The 18375-nt window shown below is 50.5% G+C and overlaps 1 protein-coding gene across 2 annotated transcripts in view; it reads right to left on the bottom strand.

Moving 5' to 3' along the window:
• Positions 1 to 18050, bottom strand: part of ST8SIA2 (ST8 alpha-N-acetyl-neuraminide alpha-2,8-sialyltransferase 2) — a 31158-nt gene extending 13108 nt beyond the window's left edge. The window contains exons 1-4 of one of the 2 annotated variants that reach the window (XM_053988913.1): positions 17882 to 18050; positions 3996 to 4058; positions 1951 to 2079; positions 1170 to 1427 (exon numbers count right to left, since the gene is read on the bottom strand). In XM_053988913.1, the coding sequence (XP_053844888.1) occupies positions 1170 to 1427; positions 1951 to 2079; positions 3996 to 4058; positions 17882 to 17979 (548 nt within the window). In that variant the 5' untranslated portion in view covers positions 17980 to 18050. The remainder of the gene's footprint in view (positions 1 to 1169; positions 1428 to 1950; positions 2080 to 3995; positions 4059 to 17881) is intronic. The other variant, XM_053988914.1, reaches the window with a different exon arrangement.
• Between the last annotated feature and the right edge of the window lie 325 nt (positions 18051 to 18375).

Below are 18375 nucleotides of genomic sequence, written 5' to 3'. Positions count from 1 at the left end.
CATTATTACTGTTTTCCCTACTTACACATGGGGAAAATAAGGGAATGGTGGAAAGAAAATCCAGCTACTGGCATGGGGGCCCTTTAACTGACTCATCACAGGAGTGAATTCAGTAAAAATAAATATTGGACCTGTATCCTGGACACAGATCCAATCACTGGTCACTGCCAACCCTGCTGAAAAGGCTGCCTGGATGGAGCAAACCTTCCTCAGGAAGATGCAGGTTCCAGAAGTGGCTCAGACAACCTACAGTGGGAAGTGTGTCTGTGCCAGACCTGCACCAGCACATGGCTGGGGAGAAGTTGCTCAAAATCCCCATCCTCACATCCAGAAAAGCTTTTCTCCAGCAATTTTGCTGCCTGACATGAATGCCCCTCACTAAACTTTGCCAGAAGCACAGTAAGCAGTTTTTCTCTCTGCTCACTTGTGTTCCAGTTAAGGATAATGCTCTATCCCCTGTGGGCAGGCTGGAGCTGCCAGCAGCCAGGCAGCTGGAGCAGCAGGGTTTGAGTGGGGGACAGAGGTGACATTATCCTCATTCCCACGTCACACCAGCACCGCCTCTGTGAGCTGCTGATGGATTGGGCTGTCCTTGTAATAGACTCTCCAGAAAACAAATGTCTGCATGTACATAAATCATCTGTGGATTCCACAGCCTCCCAACTAACAGGGGCATTGGGCTGGGAGGGCAGGAGCGCCTCCTCTCCACTTCAGACACCGCCAGAAGTGAATTTGGTGTGTCCCAGCAGGGCTCAGGATGTGCTGCTGTAAGGACAACGGCACTGGGGACAGAGGGGACACGGGAGTGTCAGACCTGGGCATGCACAAGTGTGGTGCCTGGGCATGTGTGGTGCACTCTTGTGCTCGAGGGCAGAAGTGATCTGAGGAAGAATCAGGTTTGTGAGAGGCCAGGACGGGGTTTGTTTTCAAGAGGACAAACCTGAGAGAAGAGGAGGTTGGGGGGGGTTAATGGTGCACCATGAGAAGAGACAAGGTGCACTTACAAGAACATGTGGGGAGCACTGGTTGATGCTGGAAGGGTTTCCAGCAGAACTCTGAGTGCACGTGGGGCTGTGAGGCTGTGCTGCCCCCGCTGACCTGGATTCCAGCCCCTGCACTGCCCCCAAGGCCCCGAGCCCCCTGTGCTGCAGGAGCAGTGCCCTCCCTACCTTATGACGAAGCTGTGAGCGTCGATCTCGGGGCCGCAGCCGCTGCTGAGCAGCACCCCCGAGTTGCCCACGATGGCACAGCTGGGGAACTGCTTGCCCTTGAGGGGAGAGGTGCGGGGCAGCAGCTCGTACAGGTTCTGCGAGACGTTCATGGTGCTGTCCCTGTCAAAGACGTAGTGGATGATGTCCCCCGGCTTCAGCGTCCCCTTCAGCACTGAAATGTCCTTCTCTGCATCCAGGAACTTCAAGATCTGTTTCCTGAGCACAGGGAAGAAAACAGCCTTATCAGGAGAGGCACAGAGATAACCTGGGTCAGATGTAAGATGAGCTCTTGCCTCCTGGCTGCCCTCACTCTCTGGCCAGTCCATCTCACTATGCTCTCCAGGCACAGCTTACAAAAGGGTATCTCCATCTCAATGCCTGCTCCCTCTCCACTCATCCCTGCCCGGGGCAGGCTACCACAGTCAGCCCACCATTAGTGAGGGTCCCTGAGTTTACCCAGGCAAGAAGGTCGCCTTCCCTCTGTGACCCATCACCTGCACACACAAATTCCACTTGGCCTGAAAAACAGGGGCTCAAGTGCTCCTTGTTTTGTCATTGCCAGGCCAGCTGGCTTAGCTGGGAATTCATTTCCAAGCAATCGTTTACAGATATGAAGCCTATCTCAGCAGGAGCTAAGTCTTTTTATTTCTTCCTTGACTTCTTTAGATGATACACAATTTGCCAGCTTGCACTGGAGAGGACCAAATCTGTCTCTTGTCCTACAGGTAATTACCAGTACCTGATCTTCAAAGAGAGTGTCTGGTTGTGTCTCCATTTGGATGAGGCTGGTTTAATGTTGTGCTTAATGCTTTCATTACTTCTGTCAACAACAGCTGGAGATGAGGAGTCATTTATTACTACTTCAGCTCTAGAGAAAAGAAAGTCGGGGAGAAGGAGACAGAATCCGTTAGCATCCCAATGGCACTTCTAATCACCATCTTCAGCTCTGGCTGCTGGAATTCAAACTTCATCAGAAAAGCAAAATTGTAGTTATTAGCTAAACAAGAAGTGAAAGCCTGTTCGTATTCTGCTACACTCAAGCAGACAGACAGAGATCCTTAAATACCCGCTCGCTTCCACGAACACAGACTGACAGCCAGGCACAGCTCCACAGAAAACACGCCATTACACACTCAGCTGCATGCACAGAAAAACACACAGTGACAGGCTGGCAGATGGGCACTTGCAGACAAGACACCCCAAAGCCCCCAAAATTCACTAAGAAACTTCCTAGCCAAGGTGGCTGCCCTGTTGCCTCATGGTCACACACGAACATCCCAAAGTAGAGCCAGCTCAGCTCCTGGAGAAGATTAAAATCCTCGCCAGAGAGGAGCAACTCTCTCTTCACCCAATGGAGAAATTAATTCAGCTGAGCTGCTGGGTGCTGCTTGTGAGACTGGGCTGTGAGCATCCTGTACTAAAGAGGGGCAGGCTGGCTCACTGGAAACTTTTTCCCTGCTTAGAATTGAGCACAAAGATTTCAGCGCTCATATCACCTGATCGAGACTAAGAAATGAGCAGCAGCCAGGTGCTGGAGATCACTGGGAGACCCCAGTGTTTAATCCCTGCTCAAAGAAGCAAATCAGCCCCAGCACTTCTGTGACATTAAAATCAAAGTGCATGAATCGAAGGAGCTTCCAAATATTTGGTTCCAGCCAGCTGCCTTCCAAAAAGAAAAGCCAAGCATCTCATCAAGACGCTGTGTGTGTATCTGCAGACCCAAAAAAGCCTTCACACTTCAGAGCACTCTGAAAAATACACAGCCAAAGCACTCGCTATCAGCTAAAGGGAATCTCCCTCTCCACTGGAAAGGGCTTCTTCCAGCTGGGAAATGCTTTGTAAATAAATGCATTTATATAAAGCACATAAACCCTAAGGAGGGAGCAGAGTGAGAGATGGGGCAGAGGTGGTGGCCCAGGCTCATGTACAAACACCCAGCTCCTGGGAACGTATCTCCAGTCCAGGGAAAGAGCTCCCCAGGACACACGGGGAGCTCACGCTGTATAATGTTTCGAAAAGGCAAGGAAATGTGTTTATAAATGCTGGCTGCCAGTGTCCTGATGTGTGTGTGTACAGTACCTCTCCAGAGGCTGCCAGTCTGTTGGATTTGTTTGCTTCTTGCATTTTGCTGCATCACTCATGTCTTGGAAACCTTACCTAGAAGGTGTCAAAAATCATGACTGAAGTAGGGTAAAGCAATCCTGGGAATAACTATGTTTTTTTTTTGGTTTTGTCCATTTTCTGTGTTTTGGTCACGGGTGGTGACATCATCACAGAATGATATCACTCTTCCTTGCATGCTGTCACTAAGCTTTTCAAATGTGCCACTTGGCAAGGCTGGGCTGACAGGGAATCATTGTAAAAGTGACACAGAGAGACACTGAATGGGGCTGGGATGCCAGGGAATGACTCTGCCACGGAGGGATGTTACGGGAGTGCCCTGCAACAAAACTGGAGTTCTGATCCCAAACACAGTGATCTCTCCTCTAATAGCACTTAAAACTAGGGGAAATAGCAACTCTATCACTGACTTATTTTCACAATAAGTAAACTCTTTCTCATTCTCTCAATCACCACAACTTCCAGATCCTTGGTTATTTGCAAATGATTACTGCATTGGGCTGGAAGAAGGAGGGGGGGAAATGATTAAGAAAATGCAAAGCAGAAGTGAAAAGGAACAGATACATTTGCTAAATAACAACAGCACTATCCAGCGAAGAGGAGAAGCAGATTAATAGCTGCCTTACAGCAAAAACAAATGAACACAAAATCTAATTTACAAACCTATTAGATTTGCTATGTAAGCTGTTCACAGCTGATCTGATTGTACCTCTGCCTCCAGAACTCCTGCAAGACAAAGGAAATGCATTATTTATAATTCCAGCTCCTTTCTGCCAAGCATTGTTCAACAGTCAAGAGATCCTGCTCTGAAGGGCTCCAAGTGGAGACACTGCCATGCCACCTGTGTCCCATCCCATGCAGAAGGGAGATGTCCTGATACCTCTGAAGGGCTTTTCATCCCTCATCACTGCTGCCCTGCTGTGACTGTGAAGAACACCCTGAGCCACCCCAATTAATAATACCTGTGTGATCTAACCAGCCACCACAGACATCTGGTCCTTCTGCCTCCACAGTGTGTGCCCTACAGCTGTATTAAATGCATCTCTACTTCTCCTTACGAGCCAGGTGTTAGCAGTGCACACAGAAGCTCTCCTCCATCTCCAGGCTGCCAGTGGACCTGCCCTGTCCTTTTCAGGTAGGGACTGAATGATCTCACCACTTCATCTGGGCTTTTAGTTGAGAACATCCAATATCTCTGTTTTACGCAGACTGAATGACCAGCCCCCTTGACTTGTTGAGACCTCACACTCTCAGTGTACCTTCTCCCAGCTCCCAGGGACCCAGGCCAGACCCATGGCTCCACTCCAGCCCACTCCAATCCTGTGAGTGCCTTCAAGCTCCTTCTCCCCACCTTTGGTGTAACTTGGCTGAAGCTACAAGGCCAACTCACCACAGTCATTCACACGCTGGAGCTGAGACCTGAAGTGACAGCAGTGTCACTCCCATGGCCTGACACCATGACACAAGGACAGATGTCAGACCAGTCTGACCAAGACCTGTAGGAATGAACAGCCAAAGTTTCCAGCACCTCTGTGATGCTATATTGAAGAACAGGTTGGACCAAACCCCTTCAGAGAACCACACCATTCACACAAGCTGTGAATCTTCACTTAAACACATACAAGTATTGGTCTGTATCTAGCTGGCTGCTTGCTTTAGCTTGCTGTTTTCAAAGGGGTCACAAAGAACAAGCCACCCACCTTGTGGTGCTCAAGGGAGCTGGGCTCCCATTCAGACACATTTTAACCGCCATGTACTCACTGCTCTGTTTTATTGTTCCCATTGCACAGATATCCCAATGAGCACACTCATAAAGAGAACCAAATTCTCTTCCAGCAGAAATATTGCTACCCAGAAATATATACCTTAATGAAAATGTATCTCAGGAGAATGTATTTCTACCAGTTCTGATAAAAATCCCAAATGCATTAGATAAAAATGAAAGAGAAAAAAACGTGTGTGAATGTGCTTGGTGCTATTAAAAGGGATTTTGAGACTTGCAGGATACCACATAAATCCCCTCATTAGGCTGAACATAGCCCTCAGTACCACGTAACATCAAACCCTTGGAAATGCCATGATGGTTTTCCCTTTCCTCCCTCCTGCCAGAGACCATCCATGACCAAGTCAGAGCGATTCCTGCTCCGGCACTCTCCTCTGTCCTTTGACAGACCTGAGAGCCTGCGAGCTGTTTCATTTTTTGGTGCATCAAGGGAACAGCAGGACTGGCTCATTCCTGGAGCCTACTGGCATTTAACAAGCCTCCACATTAATGGGGTTCACGGCAGGGTGTGGGAGCAGACTGGATTAGTGTGCAAACCACGCACCTGCTCAGAGACGTCTCCTCTGAAGGAGCCTTCCAAATGGGATTCACACTCCTTCACACTCGCTGTAGGACAGACAAAGCTTAGAGAAATAAATGGTTTTTTTCCCCTGAATACATGCTGGTTCACATGTGAAAGGAAAAAAAGGTAAATTAGGAAGTAGAGAAGACTGTTCCCTAGGTCTTAGTTCCTACCTCATCCATGTTTTGTGGCTACAGCAGGAAGGATTCAGAGCATCACAACGTATTATTCAAATGCATTTATCCAGCCTGGCTTTACATGCCCCCCGTGACAGGTCTGTGTGCTTCCTCCTGGAATTAAGGCAGGTGTTGGGGCTGGAGATGCTGGATGTGAGGAAGACAAGCTGAGAGCACCTCTGCCTGTGTGCAGCCTGGTGGGGAAGGGGACTGGCTGCCAGCTGAGACCCCCTTCAAGGACAGTGTCAGGGGTTACTCTTTCCTCCTCACACACTGTGAAAAGCAAAAATATTGCAATGCAGACAGAGGCACAAAGGGTTCTGCTGTCATAAATGAGCAGGATGGGGCAGCTTACTGGTGGAGGAGAGCAAGGCTCTGCTAACCATCTTCCCAAGGCACTGGGATCACTGCTCTGCTGGCCAGCAGCAGACACGATGCTCCCGTGGACACCTGAGATGCTGGCAAAGACACTGCTCCCTGTGCCAGGCTTGGTTTCTCCTTCCAAGACAGGGAGACTGCCCATACTTGACACGATACTTGGTTGAAGGTCTGAGCTGGTTTATGGATCTTAAAATGCTCAAAACTGTCATTCCTTTGGTGCTTTGTGTGCCACACTACAACCTCAGGACGTTTTCCCTGCCATCTCCCTTTGTAGAGCGGAAGGCAACGTGTGCTGCAGGATGCTGTGGGGTGTGTGGCCCTGTCCAGCCACCCTGCTCAGCTCAGCCCACTGGTGGGTCCCAGACAGACAAACCAGCTGCTCAAAACACCAGAAACTGAGCCAAGCACAGTATTCTCCAAGGTCTGCCATGCTTCACTGCCAACACAGGCAAGCCAGCACCCCTGTATGCCTTCACTTCCCCCGCCTGGGAAGAGGAAAACATTTAGAAATGGAGGGTATTAATTAGGAAGCACATGTACACACAACAAAAAAAGCCCAAAAAACCCAGTCCATTTTATTACACCTTCCTGACCTGGAGTTTCAAATCTCTTTGCTTCAAAAGGCAAAGACCAACCTCGATTAAAACAGCACAGATAGCATTGATTTTGAAAAGCTTTCTAGTGCTACACTGTGTTTGGACTGAATTGCCTTATTAATCTAGTTGTTATCAGTTTCATTGTATAGCCAGCTCCACAAAGTACCAACCTGCTTCCTAATCCTATTATTTACAAAACATTTTTCTTTGGGCTTCTGTTGGGATGTTTTCCAGTGATAAGTTGCATCTATATGTGCTAATGCCATCTTACTGACTTATGCCGTCTTTTCTCATTTTCGCTGAGATTTTCAAGCTGCATTGCCACTATCTAAGATATTATATAGGTCAAAACGTTCTGAGCTCAGATGTAAAGTGACACTGATTCATATATCAGAGGATCTAAAAGAAAAATTGTCATATGGTTCAGGTCCAAATTTTCTTGGATGAATAATTTGTGACAAATCAGGTATGCAAAGACTCTTCTATTCACCCCCTGTGAATGGGCCTGTTTAGGGTTTTTATTTCTCTTTTCATCGTTTCCTGCTCCTTAAATGCTTCTCTTAATTGTTGCTAGGTAAGTTCAGTCTCGCTTGGCTCCACTTGGACACGTGAAATCAAAGCTGCTTTGACTGAACAAGTAGGTCACAGAGCCTCGTTGGGAGCACAGATCTCTACGAGCAGACTCCACATGTCCACGTTCCCAGGCTCACAAACCAGAAAATGTGTTTTCCATGGGTATTTTACAATGCTCACCCCCAAGTCCTGCTTCTCCCCAGCATTTGTGGCAGGTGATACACATGGGGAGACGGCACGAGAAACAGGAATTAACTGGAAATTTCAGCCATGCCCAACCACCCATTTCATAGCTCATAGAATGATTTGGGTTGGAAAGGACCTTAGAGATCATCTCGTTCCAACCCTCCTGCATTTAAGCACATTTGTGAAGTTCATTCCTGGTGGAACAAAACCTCTGCCTCTTCCTGACCTTGGGCAACCCAAGTCCTCCTCTTCTCCCTCCTCCAAATAAAAGTTAGATAATAGTCCCTTGGGGGATTATTAAGCTGAATTTATCCACCTGAATTCCCCAGGAAGAGAGTTCAGAGTGCCACAATTTTTACCTGAGGGGTTCAAAAGACTAACACCTATTAATTAGGTTTTCACAACCTGCTTTTATGTTAGGTGCATTTTATGATCCTTGTTTTACAGCTGGGACACTGGGGATGAAGTGGCTTGGCCCTTAACACCAAAAAATGAGTTCCACAAGCCAGGAGCAGGCACTGTGAGCTTCCAGCAGACCTGTCCTCTTGAAAATGCTGCTCTTTACTTGCTGGGTATGGCTCTTGCTGGGTGAGAGGGCCCAGAGAACCACAGGAAATATCTGCAAAGGTTTCACTGGCCCAAAAAGCAGAGGCATCCAACAGTCTCCTGAGATGGCTGCAGATTGTGCCCATTAAGTCAGTCTGTATCTATTTTAAAAAAACAATAAATCACCACCTGTATTTACTTTGCTTTTTAAGGACTGCTCTGATGTTTTCCTCAAGACCAGAACTGCTGTTTTCTATCTGAAGAGCACACAAGCATGATGCCAGGCCTGGCTAGAGAGCACCCACCCACAATCACTGTCCTCCCAACCCAGGGGCTTTCCCTGAAGCAGCCAAGTGTGGAGGGTATGTGGAGTGGGATGTTCACAGCCCCTCTGCAGGTTCCTGTGCTGTGGCCAGAGACCCAGTCAGCGTAACTAACAGTCCTGGGGGAAAGGATATACACTGCCCAGCCACTGGACATGAAGGATATAGATGTAGTTTGCCCTCCTCCTCCCAAACTTTAGAGATTTGCTCCTGCTGATGCTCACAGTGCTGTGAAATGTGGAACACTACACAGGCTTCAACACTTCTTTCCCCTTCCCTGAAATTCAGGGTTTGTATTGAGAGCAGCAGGACAGCAATTGCACTCCGGGGCTTTTGGGGGAAAATTGTCACATTTCCAAGTTGTCTATGAAAGAGAAATAATTAGCTTCCAAATGTCAACCTGTCAAGCCCTACCCTGCAGGGTGGACAAGCAAAGGTGTCCCAGGAGCCAAAAGTGAGAAGAAACTGAGCCCAGAATCCAACCTGGATTCCTTGGAGATTGTGTCCTGGTTTTCCATCAGCACGTCAGAGTGTGGCTGAAAATATTGTAAAGGGACACATTCATTGATAAGTCCCCTTTGGGGCTTCTAACTAGACAGTCAAGTGGTCACTGTGGAGTCTGGGTCAAAATCCACCCATATCCATCAAATGCTCTGCTGTCCCAGGAGAGACAAATTCAAAGAGGAAGGACTGGTTAGCCCCACGTGTAAATCAACCTGCAAATCAGAAACAAAAGCCAAAGCTAGATGAGAAGCGATGGGATCAGAGATGCATTTCTGAACCTTGAGATCTTGCACTCAAACAGTCCATTGTGCACTTTCCTGGCACTGTTCCCCTCCAGGAATGCTGCTCTTCCAGGCTCCACCATCCTCTCGCCTTCCTGCAACCCATCTCATTGAATACTGGGGGAAGCTGGCACATCAGACCCTTGCAGGCCATTCCTGTGACATTCCACCAGTTGTTTTGGAGGCTCTCTCATGCTGGGATGTGGAGGAGACTGTGATGAAGAGAAGTGGTGGTTGCTGGCTGGTAGCTGAGTACCCACACTCCCCAGGCAAGCAAGGGATTAATTGGGAAGATGATTCTAAAGCAGTTGTCTGCTAGGACAGAAGATCCTGCAATACATCTTGATGAGATATTTGAAATCACACTTCTATGTGTTTAAAAAATCTCACTTGATTATATTGTCACAGCTTGGCAGCCCAAGTGTCAAAAACTTCCTAAATATCAGGTGCTACTTTTAGTGTTCCAAGCTTAATTCTAGCAAGTCATACAATCACATTTGGGAAAGTGTGCCCATATTATGGCTTTCAGAAACATCACCTGGTCCAGCTGGGGTCCCAGTGCAGGTCTGGTGCATGAGGAGCAGCTAGGCTGGCAGAACAGCATCTTCCAGCAAGCACCAGTGAGGCACCAGCAATGGCCTCACAGTTGCTCATGGCACTCGCCATGGGAAATGCAGATCTGTCAGTCCCATGTAAAGCAGCCTTGTTAATTTGGCCACCTCTTCCCACACCCCAGTGCCACCTCCACAACATCACCCACCCTGCAGGCTCCTTCCCAGTGACCACAAGAAGATGGGAAGGTCGGGGGTGCTCAGCATCCCTGCCTGCCAGGTGTGACAGTGGCTCCACATCAGCTCTGGAGTAAATGTGAGCAGGGTTTGACCCTGACATCTCAGTCTGGCTGAGAGCCACGGTGTGTAATCATTGCAAGTGACTGCTGAGGACACGATGGAATGAAGACACATGAGTTTGCAAAACAGACATCTACTGCTTAATAAGGAACATGCCAATTAGTCTGAAACACTTATGAGACAAAACCAGTGACAAATCAGCAGGAACAGTGCAGCTCTGACAACAAATGGACATGAGGCAATGGGAGATACCCGTGGCAGTCTGTCACCAGGACACTGCTGGGGATCACTCTGCACTGGAGTAACCAAATCCCTGTCCCTGCCTTGAGCTCTGGGCCCAACCCAGGATGAGCTTTTCCTGGGCCACAAAAGTGTCTCTTGCACCTGTGGAGTGTCAGCTCTCACACCCACATGCATTTGCCACAACATCAGCATGGCCTGACTCAATCACCTCAGATGCTCTTATTCTATCACTGCTCTAAAGACAAAATACTCACAGGGCTCAATTGGCAGACACTTCCCCGCTCCCCATCCTGTGTACTGGCAGGACCTTATTCTCTCCTTCATCTTTAAAACATTATTCCTGGCACCAGCTCTTTTTCTCTGGCTGTGTTAATGAAACAGCCAGCAAAGAAACAGACATTGAGGCAGGCAAAAAGGATCCAGAGGGACTTGAGACTGGGCAGGGTGTGTGTTTGTGTATTTCGTATATGTTTGTGTAATTTAGTTTCTTTCTCTTTTTTCCCTTCTGGAAGGGAGAAGGTAAAAACCCCAAAAGTTCAGAGAAGATCTAGAAAGTAGCTGAGACAAAAGCCTCACTGCTTACAAAACATGTCTACACTACACATTCGTCCTGAGATAGTTTTTTTTGCTAACAGAGCAGAGCTCTCAGGGAGCACAAACAGCAGAGCATCAGGCTTGCAGCAGAACCTGTCATCCTGAGCATCCATGCCCCAGAAACCAGAAATCCCAGTGGCTCCCGTAGCATTTTGGGTGCCACATACCTTGGGAAATGGTACAACATGAAATATTATCATGTAGGGCTGTGGGCCCTTGGGCTCATCCTCCTACACCCCTCTCATCTCTTTTCCCAGTGCTCTGTGCAGCACACTGGAATACTGGCGGTCTCATGTGGTTTCTTCTTTCCCTGTTGATGCAGATGCTGAGGACCTCTCCTGAGCAGAGACACCCTCCTGGGGCAGTTCTTATGTATGAGCATCCTCAAAATAACACCTGGTGCCTACACAAAGAGGGCTGGGAGTGCTTGGGTGAGAGCTACACCCCACAACCAGTGAGCCTGGGCTGGGGTTTGTGCTTGTTTGGGATATTCCCAGGGGATTTCTCCATGCAATAACAAGGACCTGATTTGCAATGGTAAGAAGCATTCAGACTTGAGTCTGGAAAGAGTTCTCACCCTCACCACTGCACTGCTCTGGCAGGTTTCAGCAGTGCTGTGCCCGTTTCCTTGCATCAATCCTTTCACTTCCCAATTAGAGCCAATTCTGCTGCTGTTGATGAAGATGCATCTCCCAAGGCCACCACCACCACCAAGGCTGCTGCCAGCCAAGACAAGGATTTACAGTGGAAACATGAAGAAAAAGAAGCTTTAAAGAGACTCTCCTTTTTTCCTTTTTCTTTCTTTTTCTATTGCATTGCAAGGGACTGAGAAGCTGACAGCTATCTGCTCTGCACTGGTGTTTGTTGAAGGACACCTGAAACTCTGCACCTCTAGTGAATTTACTTTGCCAGGGAACTTGCTTGTTTCCTGAGGCAACTGGGGAGGGAAGCCAGAGAAACTGCAAAATAATTATTGCCTAATGTCGTACTTTGGGCTTATTTCTTGCTGCTGAGGATGACCCAGGCCCAGGAGAAACAAATGTGGGAGGCAATTAGAAGAAGTCCAATTTTGGTTTGGTTTTGGAACAACTGGTTTTTACAGGAACTGTGCCTGATGTATTTAAGTAGTGCTATTTTCAAGGATGAAAAAGCAAAATACCTGTAAAATCACAGAATCATATAGATTAAAAATATCTTTTAAGGTCACTGAGTCCAACAGTCATCCCAAGACTACCAAGTCCAGCATGAAACCATGTTCCTAAGAGCCACATCTACACATCTTTTAATGACTCCTCCACCACTTCCCTGGGCAGCCTGGGCCAATTGCTTGTCAGACCTCTCAGTGAAGAACTTTTTCCTACTATCCAATCTAAACCTCCTTTGGTGCTAGTTAAGGCCATTTCCTCATCTTATCATTAGGACAGCCTGAAAGCCCAAGGAAAGATAAAGGCGCTCCTGTTAAATGCTTTTCCTGGAAGATCAAAAGCCCATCTGCCATGTGAGAGAAAACCGACCACTTGAGCTCATCCGTGCCTGGGGAAGGCTGGGAGGGGTGGTGCAGCAGCAGGATCTGCTGTGTCACTGCTGGCCCTGGTCCCAGAGGAGCAGCCACAGCACTGCTGAGGCTGGATCTCTGAACTCACCGTTAGCTGCTCAACAAGCCTTCGCTAAATGAGCCAGCACTTGCAACTCTGTGCTCTCTGCTGGGACAGAAAGGTTTCCTTTGCATTCCCAACTGGAATTCTGCACTTGCAGGGTTACAGGTGCGACACAAAAAGCCCACCTGGGCAAAAAGGAAACCTGAAGACCTGCTGGGAACTGCTTTATTGTCTTCATTGCCCTGGTCGCATGAACTGGCCTGGCTACAGCAATAATGCATCCAAGAAAGGCTGGCTGGTGATTTGCATCCTCCTACCCCAGCTTTCCTCACCAGCAAGGTCAGAAATTTCCTCCTTGGGGGTCTTGTAAGCTGCTGACAACCAGTACAGGGCTGAGGAGTAACTTTTCAACAGACTGGAAATCCCATAGCACTGGCTTTTTTTTATTGTTTCACTTGGGGGCTCACTTGGGGGTCTGTGAGTGCTTTCCATCCTGCTGATCCCAGACCTCCACTACTCCCACCATTCCCTCAGAGCTCAGCTCAGTGTGGACATTCATTTCCCAAACCTGCTTCAGGCAGGAGCACAGGGGTTTGGATATGTTTTTGTGGCAGCCTGCCCTGCCCCTGCAGGGCTGCAGGAGGTGAGGGAGTGTTTCATGGGGAGGAGAGGGAGCTTTGTGGCCTGAAATCGGCTGCTTGTGCTTCAGGATATTGTCAGAAGAGCTGCAATCAAAGCCTGAGTATTTTTCAATACCCTGAGTATTTTCTTACTCAAATCAGTGCTCCAACATTGCTTTTATTTTCCAGCCTGATGTGTCACAGAGCTTTTATTAGAGCCCTGCCATATCCAAGGAGTCTCCTCTGGCTCCATATACATGAATACTTCCAGGGTGTCTATGGGCTCCTCTCCTGCCGAGAGCTATTCCTCCTCCAGCCCAACCTGGATAATTGTTGGCTTGTGCACACCCAATGTGTGAGGGCACAAAAGTGCTCGTTGGTAGAATGCAGCACTTTCTCCAGTAAAACTTTCTGGGGGAGAGCAAGTCTTGGACTAGCTCTGGGCTGGGTGCAGTAAATCACAGTCTGGAAGATGTAAGCAGGACATTTATACCCCATGGACCAACGCTGACAAGAAGGGTTATGAGTACAGCCTGCTCACAGCAAGTGTAGCAGCCTCCATAAAGGACACAAAATCTCTCTTCCCGAGCCTTTGAGAGGCAGGTGTTAGAAAAGGGCACATGAGGAAAAAGTGGCAATTTACTGACAAGCTCCCAGGCAGGCAGGCCAGCAGTATCAGAGACTCCTATTTGTCACTTAGAGCGAGCAGAATATAATTCCTCCTGTAATCAGGATGGAAAGGCATGTGGTCTGGGGTAGCAGGGAAAAGGTTGACTCATATTAAGACCAACCCATTACCAAGTGTCAAGTGCTCCCTAATATGGCTCAGACGCTAATTCGAGAAGTCACCTGGTGGCAGCGGGTCACCAGCTCCCTCTACAGACAATCAGGACACAGCTGGACCCCTGCAGAACTGCAATAGCAGGCGCAGACTAACAAAGAGAGTCCCCTTAAACCGGAGCAGAATTTTCCTCCTCACTACCGGCAATAGTCACCGCACTCGCTGCCAAGTCCTTTGTTTTCCTCTGCGGGGACAGGTGTGTCGCGCTGCCCTATCCCGGCGCGGATGGAGAAATGGCTGCGACGGCATCAGCGCTCCCCAAGACAGACGGGAGCGCGTCTTTTGTTTCCTGCCAGCGAAACAAAGAGCGGGAGCGGTGCATGGGAAGCACAGGCGCCACCGGGCTGCAGGAAAAGTTCAGCAGCCCGGAACCAGCTGGCTGTTCGGAAACAAAGTGCCGAGACCACTCGCCACAGCAATACCTCACGGAGCAGCACACGCCGGCGAGCGGCGAGCGTGTCCCTGCCCGCCGGCATCCCGCCGGCATCCCACAGCTCCGCGACACAAGCCACAAACCCGTAGGTGGCACGTCCAGACAGTGACAAGGATGTAGCAGGGGGAAAACCCGCGCACAGGGGTGGCTGCAGGCTGGGAGGAACGGGCTAAGCAAGAGCGACGCAGCATCAGGAGCGAGAAACTGCTGAATTTTCATCCTTGCCCCAACACCTCTTTGTTTCAGCATCTCCTGGCTGTGGGAGGTGGTACAAGGATGTCTAGAGGAGTGAGACGGGACTGCTTAAGGCACAAACATCTTTCTCAGAAGCCTCTGGCAGGCAGAGCAGCTCCAGCTGCCCTCGGCTCCTACCTCCCTTCACCTGCGAGGCGGGGAACTTATTATCCAGAGAAACAGCATGGGTTTGGGTTTTTTGTCCTTTTGCCAGTAGTATTATATTCTCTCTTACTTTTGCTTAATGAACGTTTTGCGTTTTCTTTCTGAAATTTTTCAGTGTTTGCAGGTGAGAGAAATCTGTTCCCCCCCCCACTCCCAGTTCTTCCAAAGACAATCCAAATCACAGGCAGGGGGCAGGGTACGTGTAAAAGTGGGCAAGCTGTTCGCTCCTCACAATAATTAGAGAGCGTTTCGATGCCAAAGAAAAAGGAGAAAAGAGTTGCACCTGCCTGTGTTTCCCAGCCCCCCTCGGTGCCACCAGCCTGCCAGGGGACATCTGGGCGGCTCCTTCCTTCCCTGCTGCACCAACCAAAGCGAGGGTGTTCTGGGGGGGGGGGGGGTGAAGGAGGATGCTGAGCCACACAATACAACAGCCAAATATTCCTGATGTGGGGGAAAGCTGCACAAATGTACAGCATCTCCCAAACCTCTCATGGAAAGTAGCTGTGCTCTCCTGGACACACAGAGAGCTCCTGGAAAACTTTGGAAGGGTCTCTTCTCTACACTGCTGTGCACTTTTGCTGCCACACAGTTCCCTTTACCTACAGGACCTGTTAACAAAAAATGCTATTATGTGGCTCCCACTGTTGAAAACCCTCTATCATCCCCTGACCTGCTGCAGAACAGGCACTCTGCTTTTCCATGTCACCACAGCAATACATTTCAGCCAGGTCAGAGCACTGTGCTCACCATTCCTGGCACCATGGCAGCACACAGGGATGGAGTGCCCATCGTGCCAGGCTTCTGTGCAAGGTGAGCAGTGTTTGGTCCCTTACTGTGTTTGGGATGCAGGAGCTCATCAAACCCAAAACACTCCAGAGACGCAATGGGGAAAAGTGGGTGGGAGAGGACAAAGCAAGAGAAAGGCTCAGTTTGCCCGAGTTCATGATTAAATAATACATAATTAATACAGTAGGGTCCCACCTTTGCTCCATTTATCCTCACATGGGAAGCACAGCTGATGTGGGCACTGATCTGTGAAAGGTTTGGTGGTGTCTATCAGAGGGCTTGGACCCAGGACACTCCTTCACCCCCCGGGGGCAGGGTGCTCCTCTCCTCTGCCGGTTCCCTCCTGCACTACCATTTCTGATGCCGTGTGGAACAAGCTGCTCGCTGCTCCTACAGAACTCATCTGACCCTGTTGCCGTCTCTGCCACCGCACGCTTGGCACTACTTCCTTGGAGGAACTACAGCAACAAACTCAGATGCCAGGGTTTGGAGATAAGCAGCCAGCAAACAGCCAATTTCCATACAATGTATAGAAAAGAGAGGAGAAAAAAGACACAATACTGGGAATCCCTAATGAACCAGGGTGAAAAACGGGACAAGTAAGTAACAAAACAGAATAGATTTTCAATAAGGGCACAGCAAGTTCTAGTGGGTAGATTTAGCAGATAGGGGAGGAGAGAGAAGAAAGAACAGAAGCCGAAAAAGGAGATGGGAAGAAAGCAAGGGGATCAGAGCAGCCTGTCCAATGGGAAGGATGCATCAGAAGATTTTAATTTCCTTTATTATTATATAGATAGTGCCAGCTCATTGCAGAGCAACAATTCATCTACCCTGGTAACCCACAGTCTGGTGCTGGATGTTTCTAGACAAGGCTACTGACCTTTAAGGACTTCTTGCCTGTGGCACGCAGCATAACATAACAATGAAACAATAAACAAACATCACTGCATTTCATTTATCATCTCATAAAGGCGTTTGTTTTGGTGTAACACAGTGGACAAAGCCAGCTGGTCCCAAACAGAAACACCTTTGTGTCATTTGGGCGCCCCGAGTGCACACCTCATTACTAAAATTATTTGGTTTTCCACATTGCTGTTGCAAGTTCCTCAAGTTAATGCAAACCCTCCTCTCTGCATTTGTTCTTCATCTCCTAAATTTCCAAGCAGACCTCAGAGATGGGGTTTATGGGGTGGGAAGGGTGTTGCTCCTCAGACTGAGGGGCTGCTTTAGCCCCTGCCATACATGGCTCCTGCAGGTAAACACCGACCATGACAGTGATCAGTAAGGGGTGATCATGAAGCCCCTAATGCATCCCACAGGGACACACCAGTGGGTTAAGCGCTCTGCTCCATCACCCCCACCCTACTGATCCTTGCTCAGTCTCTCCTATCCCACAGACTGGTCCCTTATCCACCTGCAGACTGGTCCGCTATCCACCACTCCCATCAGCTGGTGCCCTCTCCACCACACCCATCTGGACCAGCAGTGGCACCTAAGCCCCCTGGGCTGCAACTTGCCCCAGCATCCCTGTCCAGCAGATCACTCACACCAGTATCCCACTTAGGGACCTGTTCCATCCATCCATCAGCACCTGAGCACTGCCCGTGCCAAAATCCCTCTCTCCAGACCAGGATCTGCTCCAACATTTCTGATCAGACTCCAGCATCCTTACCCAGACCTGTACCTGATAGAGCATCCCTGGACTGGTACCTCAGCCTCTCTAAAAGGATGTCCATGTCTCTAACGTGAGCAGTACCTGCTCCAGCATCTCTGCCCGGACCGGTACCTCAGTGTCTGTAAAGGGAGTGGTACCTGCCCCAGCACCCCCACCCGGACCGGTACCTCAGTGTCTGTAACGGGGCGGTACCTGCTCTGGCATCCCTATCCGGACAGGTATCTCAGCATCCCTAAAGGGACCGGTACCTGCTCCAGCATCCCTACTCGGACCGGTACCACCGCGTCTCTAGCGGGAGCGGTACCTGCTCCCGCAGCCCTGCCCGACCCGGCGTGGCTGTCCCCCGGCCCGTGCCCCACCGTGCCCCGTCCTGCCCGGCGGCGGGGCGGTCCCGCCCGGGGCTGCCTCCGGCCCCGCGGAGCTGCGCGGGAGCGCAGCGCGCTCCCTTCCCACTTGGGCACGGCAAAAACCGGGAGAGCCGGAGACAAAGAAACTGTCCGGGCGCCCGCCCCCTCCGCCGCCGCCACCGCCTCCTCCCCGGTCCCCAGCACCGCTCCGCTCCGCGCCCCTTCCCCCGCGCGGGGACGGGGGGATTTACCCGCTCTCCTCCTCGATCTCCGAGATATCGGCGAAGATGAGGAAACCGACGAGCAGCGTGAGCAGCGCCAGCGTCCAGCCCCGGCACGGCAGCGGCATGGCTCCGGGGCTGGGCCGGGCTGGGCCGCTCCGCGCCGCTCCGCGGGGTGCGGAGCCCGGCGCCGCGTCCCGGCTCGGCGCCGCCGCCGCCCGGCGGGGCCGCTCCGCCCCTCGGCGCCCCCGGCCCGCCCCGCCGGCGCGGGGAGGCTGCGGAGGGGGCGGGGAGGGGGCGCTCGGGGCGGGCTCGGCCCCGCCGCCCCCCGCCGCTAAAGTTTGCGGCGCGTCCCCGCGGCCCGCGCGTCCCGCAGCGGCCGCACCGCGGCCCGGGGGTGAGCGCGGGGCGCCGGGAGCCGCCGCCTCCGCCGCGCCCTGCCAGCCCCTGCCAGCCCCTGCCAGCCCCCGGCAGCCCCTGCCAGCCCCCGCCACCGAGCTGCGCTCCTCGCCGCTCTGGCGTCT

The sequence above is a fragment of the Vidua macroura genome, chromosome 12 (genome assembly GCF_024509145.1).
Source record: "Vidua macroura isolate BioBank_ID:100142 chromosome 12, ASM2450914v1, whole genome shotgun sequence".
Taxonomy (NCBI): domain Eukaryota; kingdom Metazoa; phylum Chordata; class Aves; order Passeriformes; family Viduidae; genus Vidua; species Vidua macroura.
The sequence above is the reverse complement of the archived record's forward strand: the minus strand, read 5'-3'. Positions and strand labels throughout refer to the sequence as shown.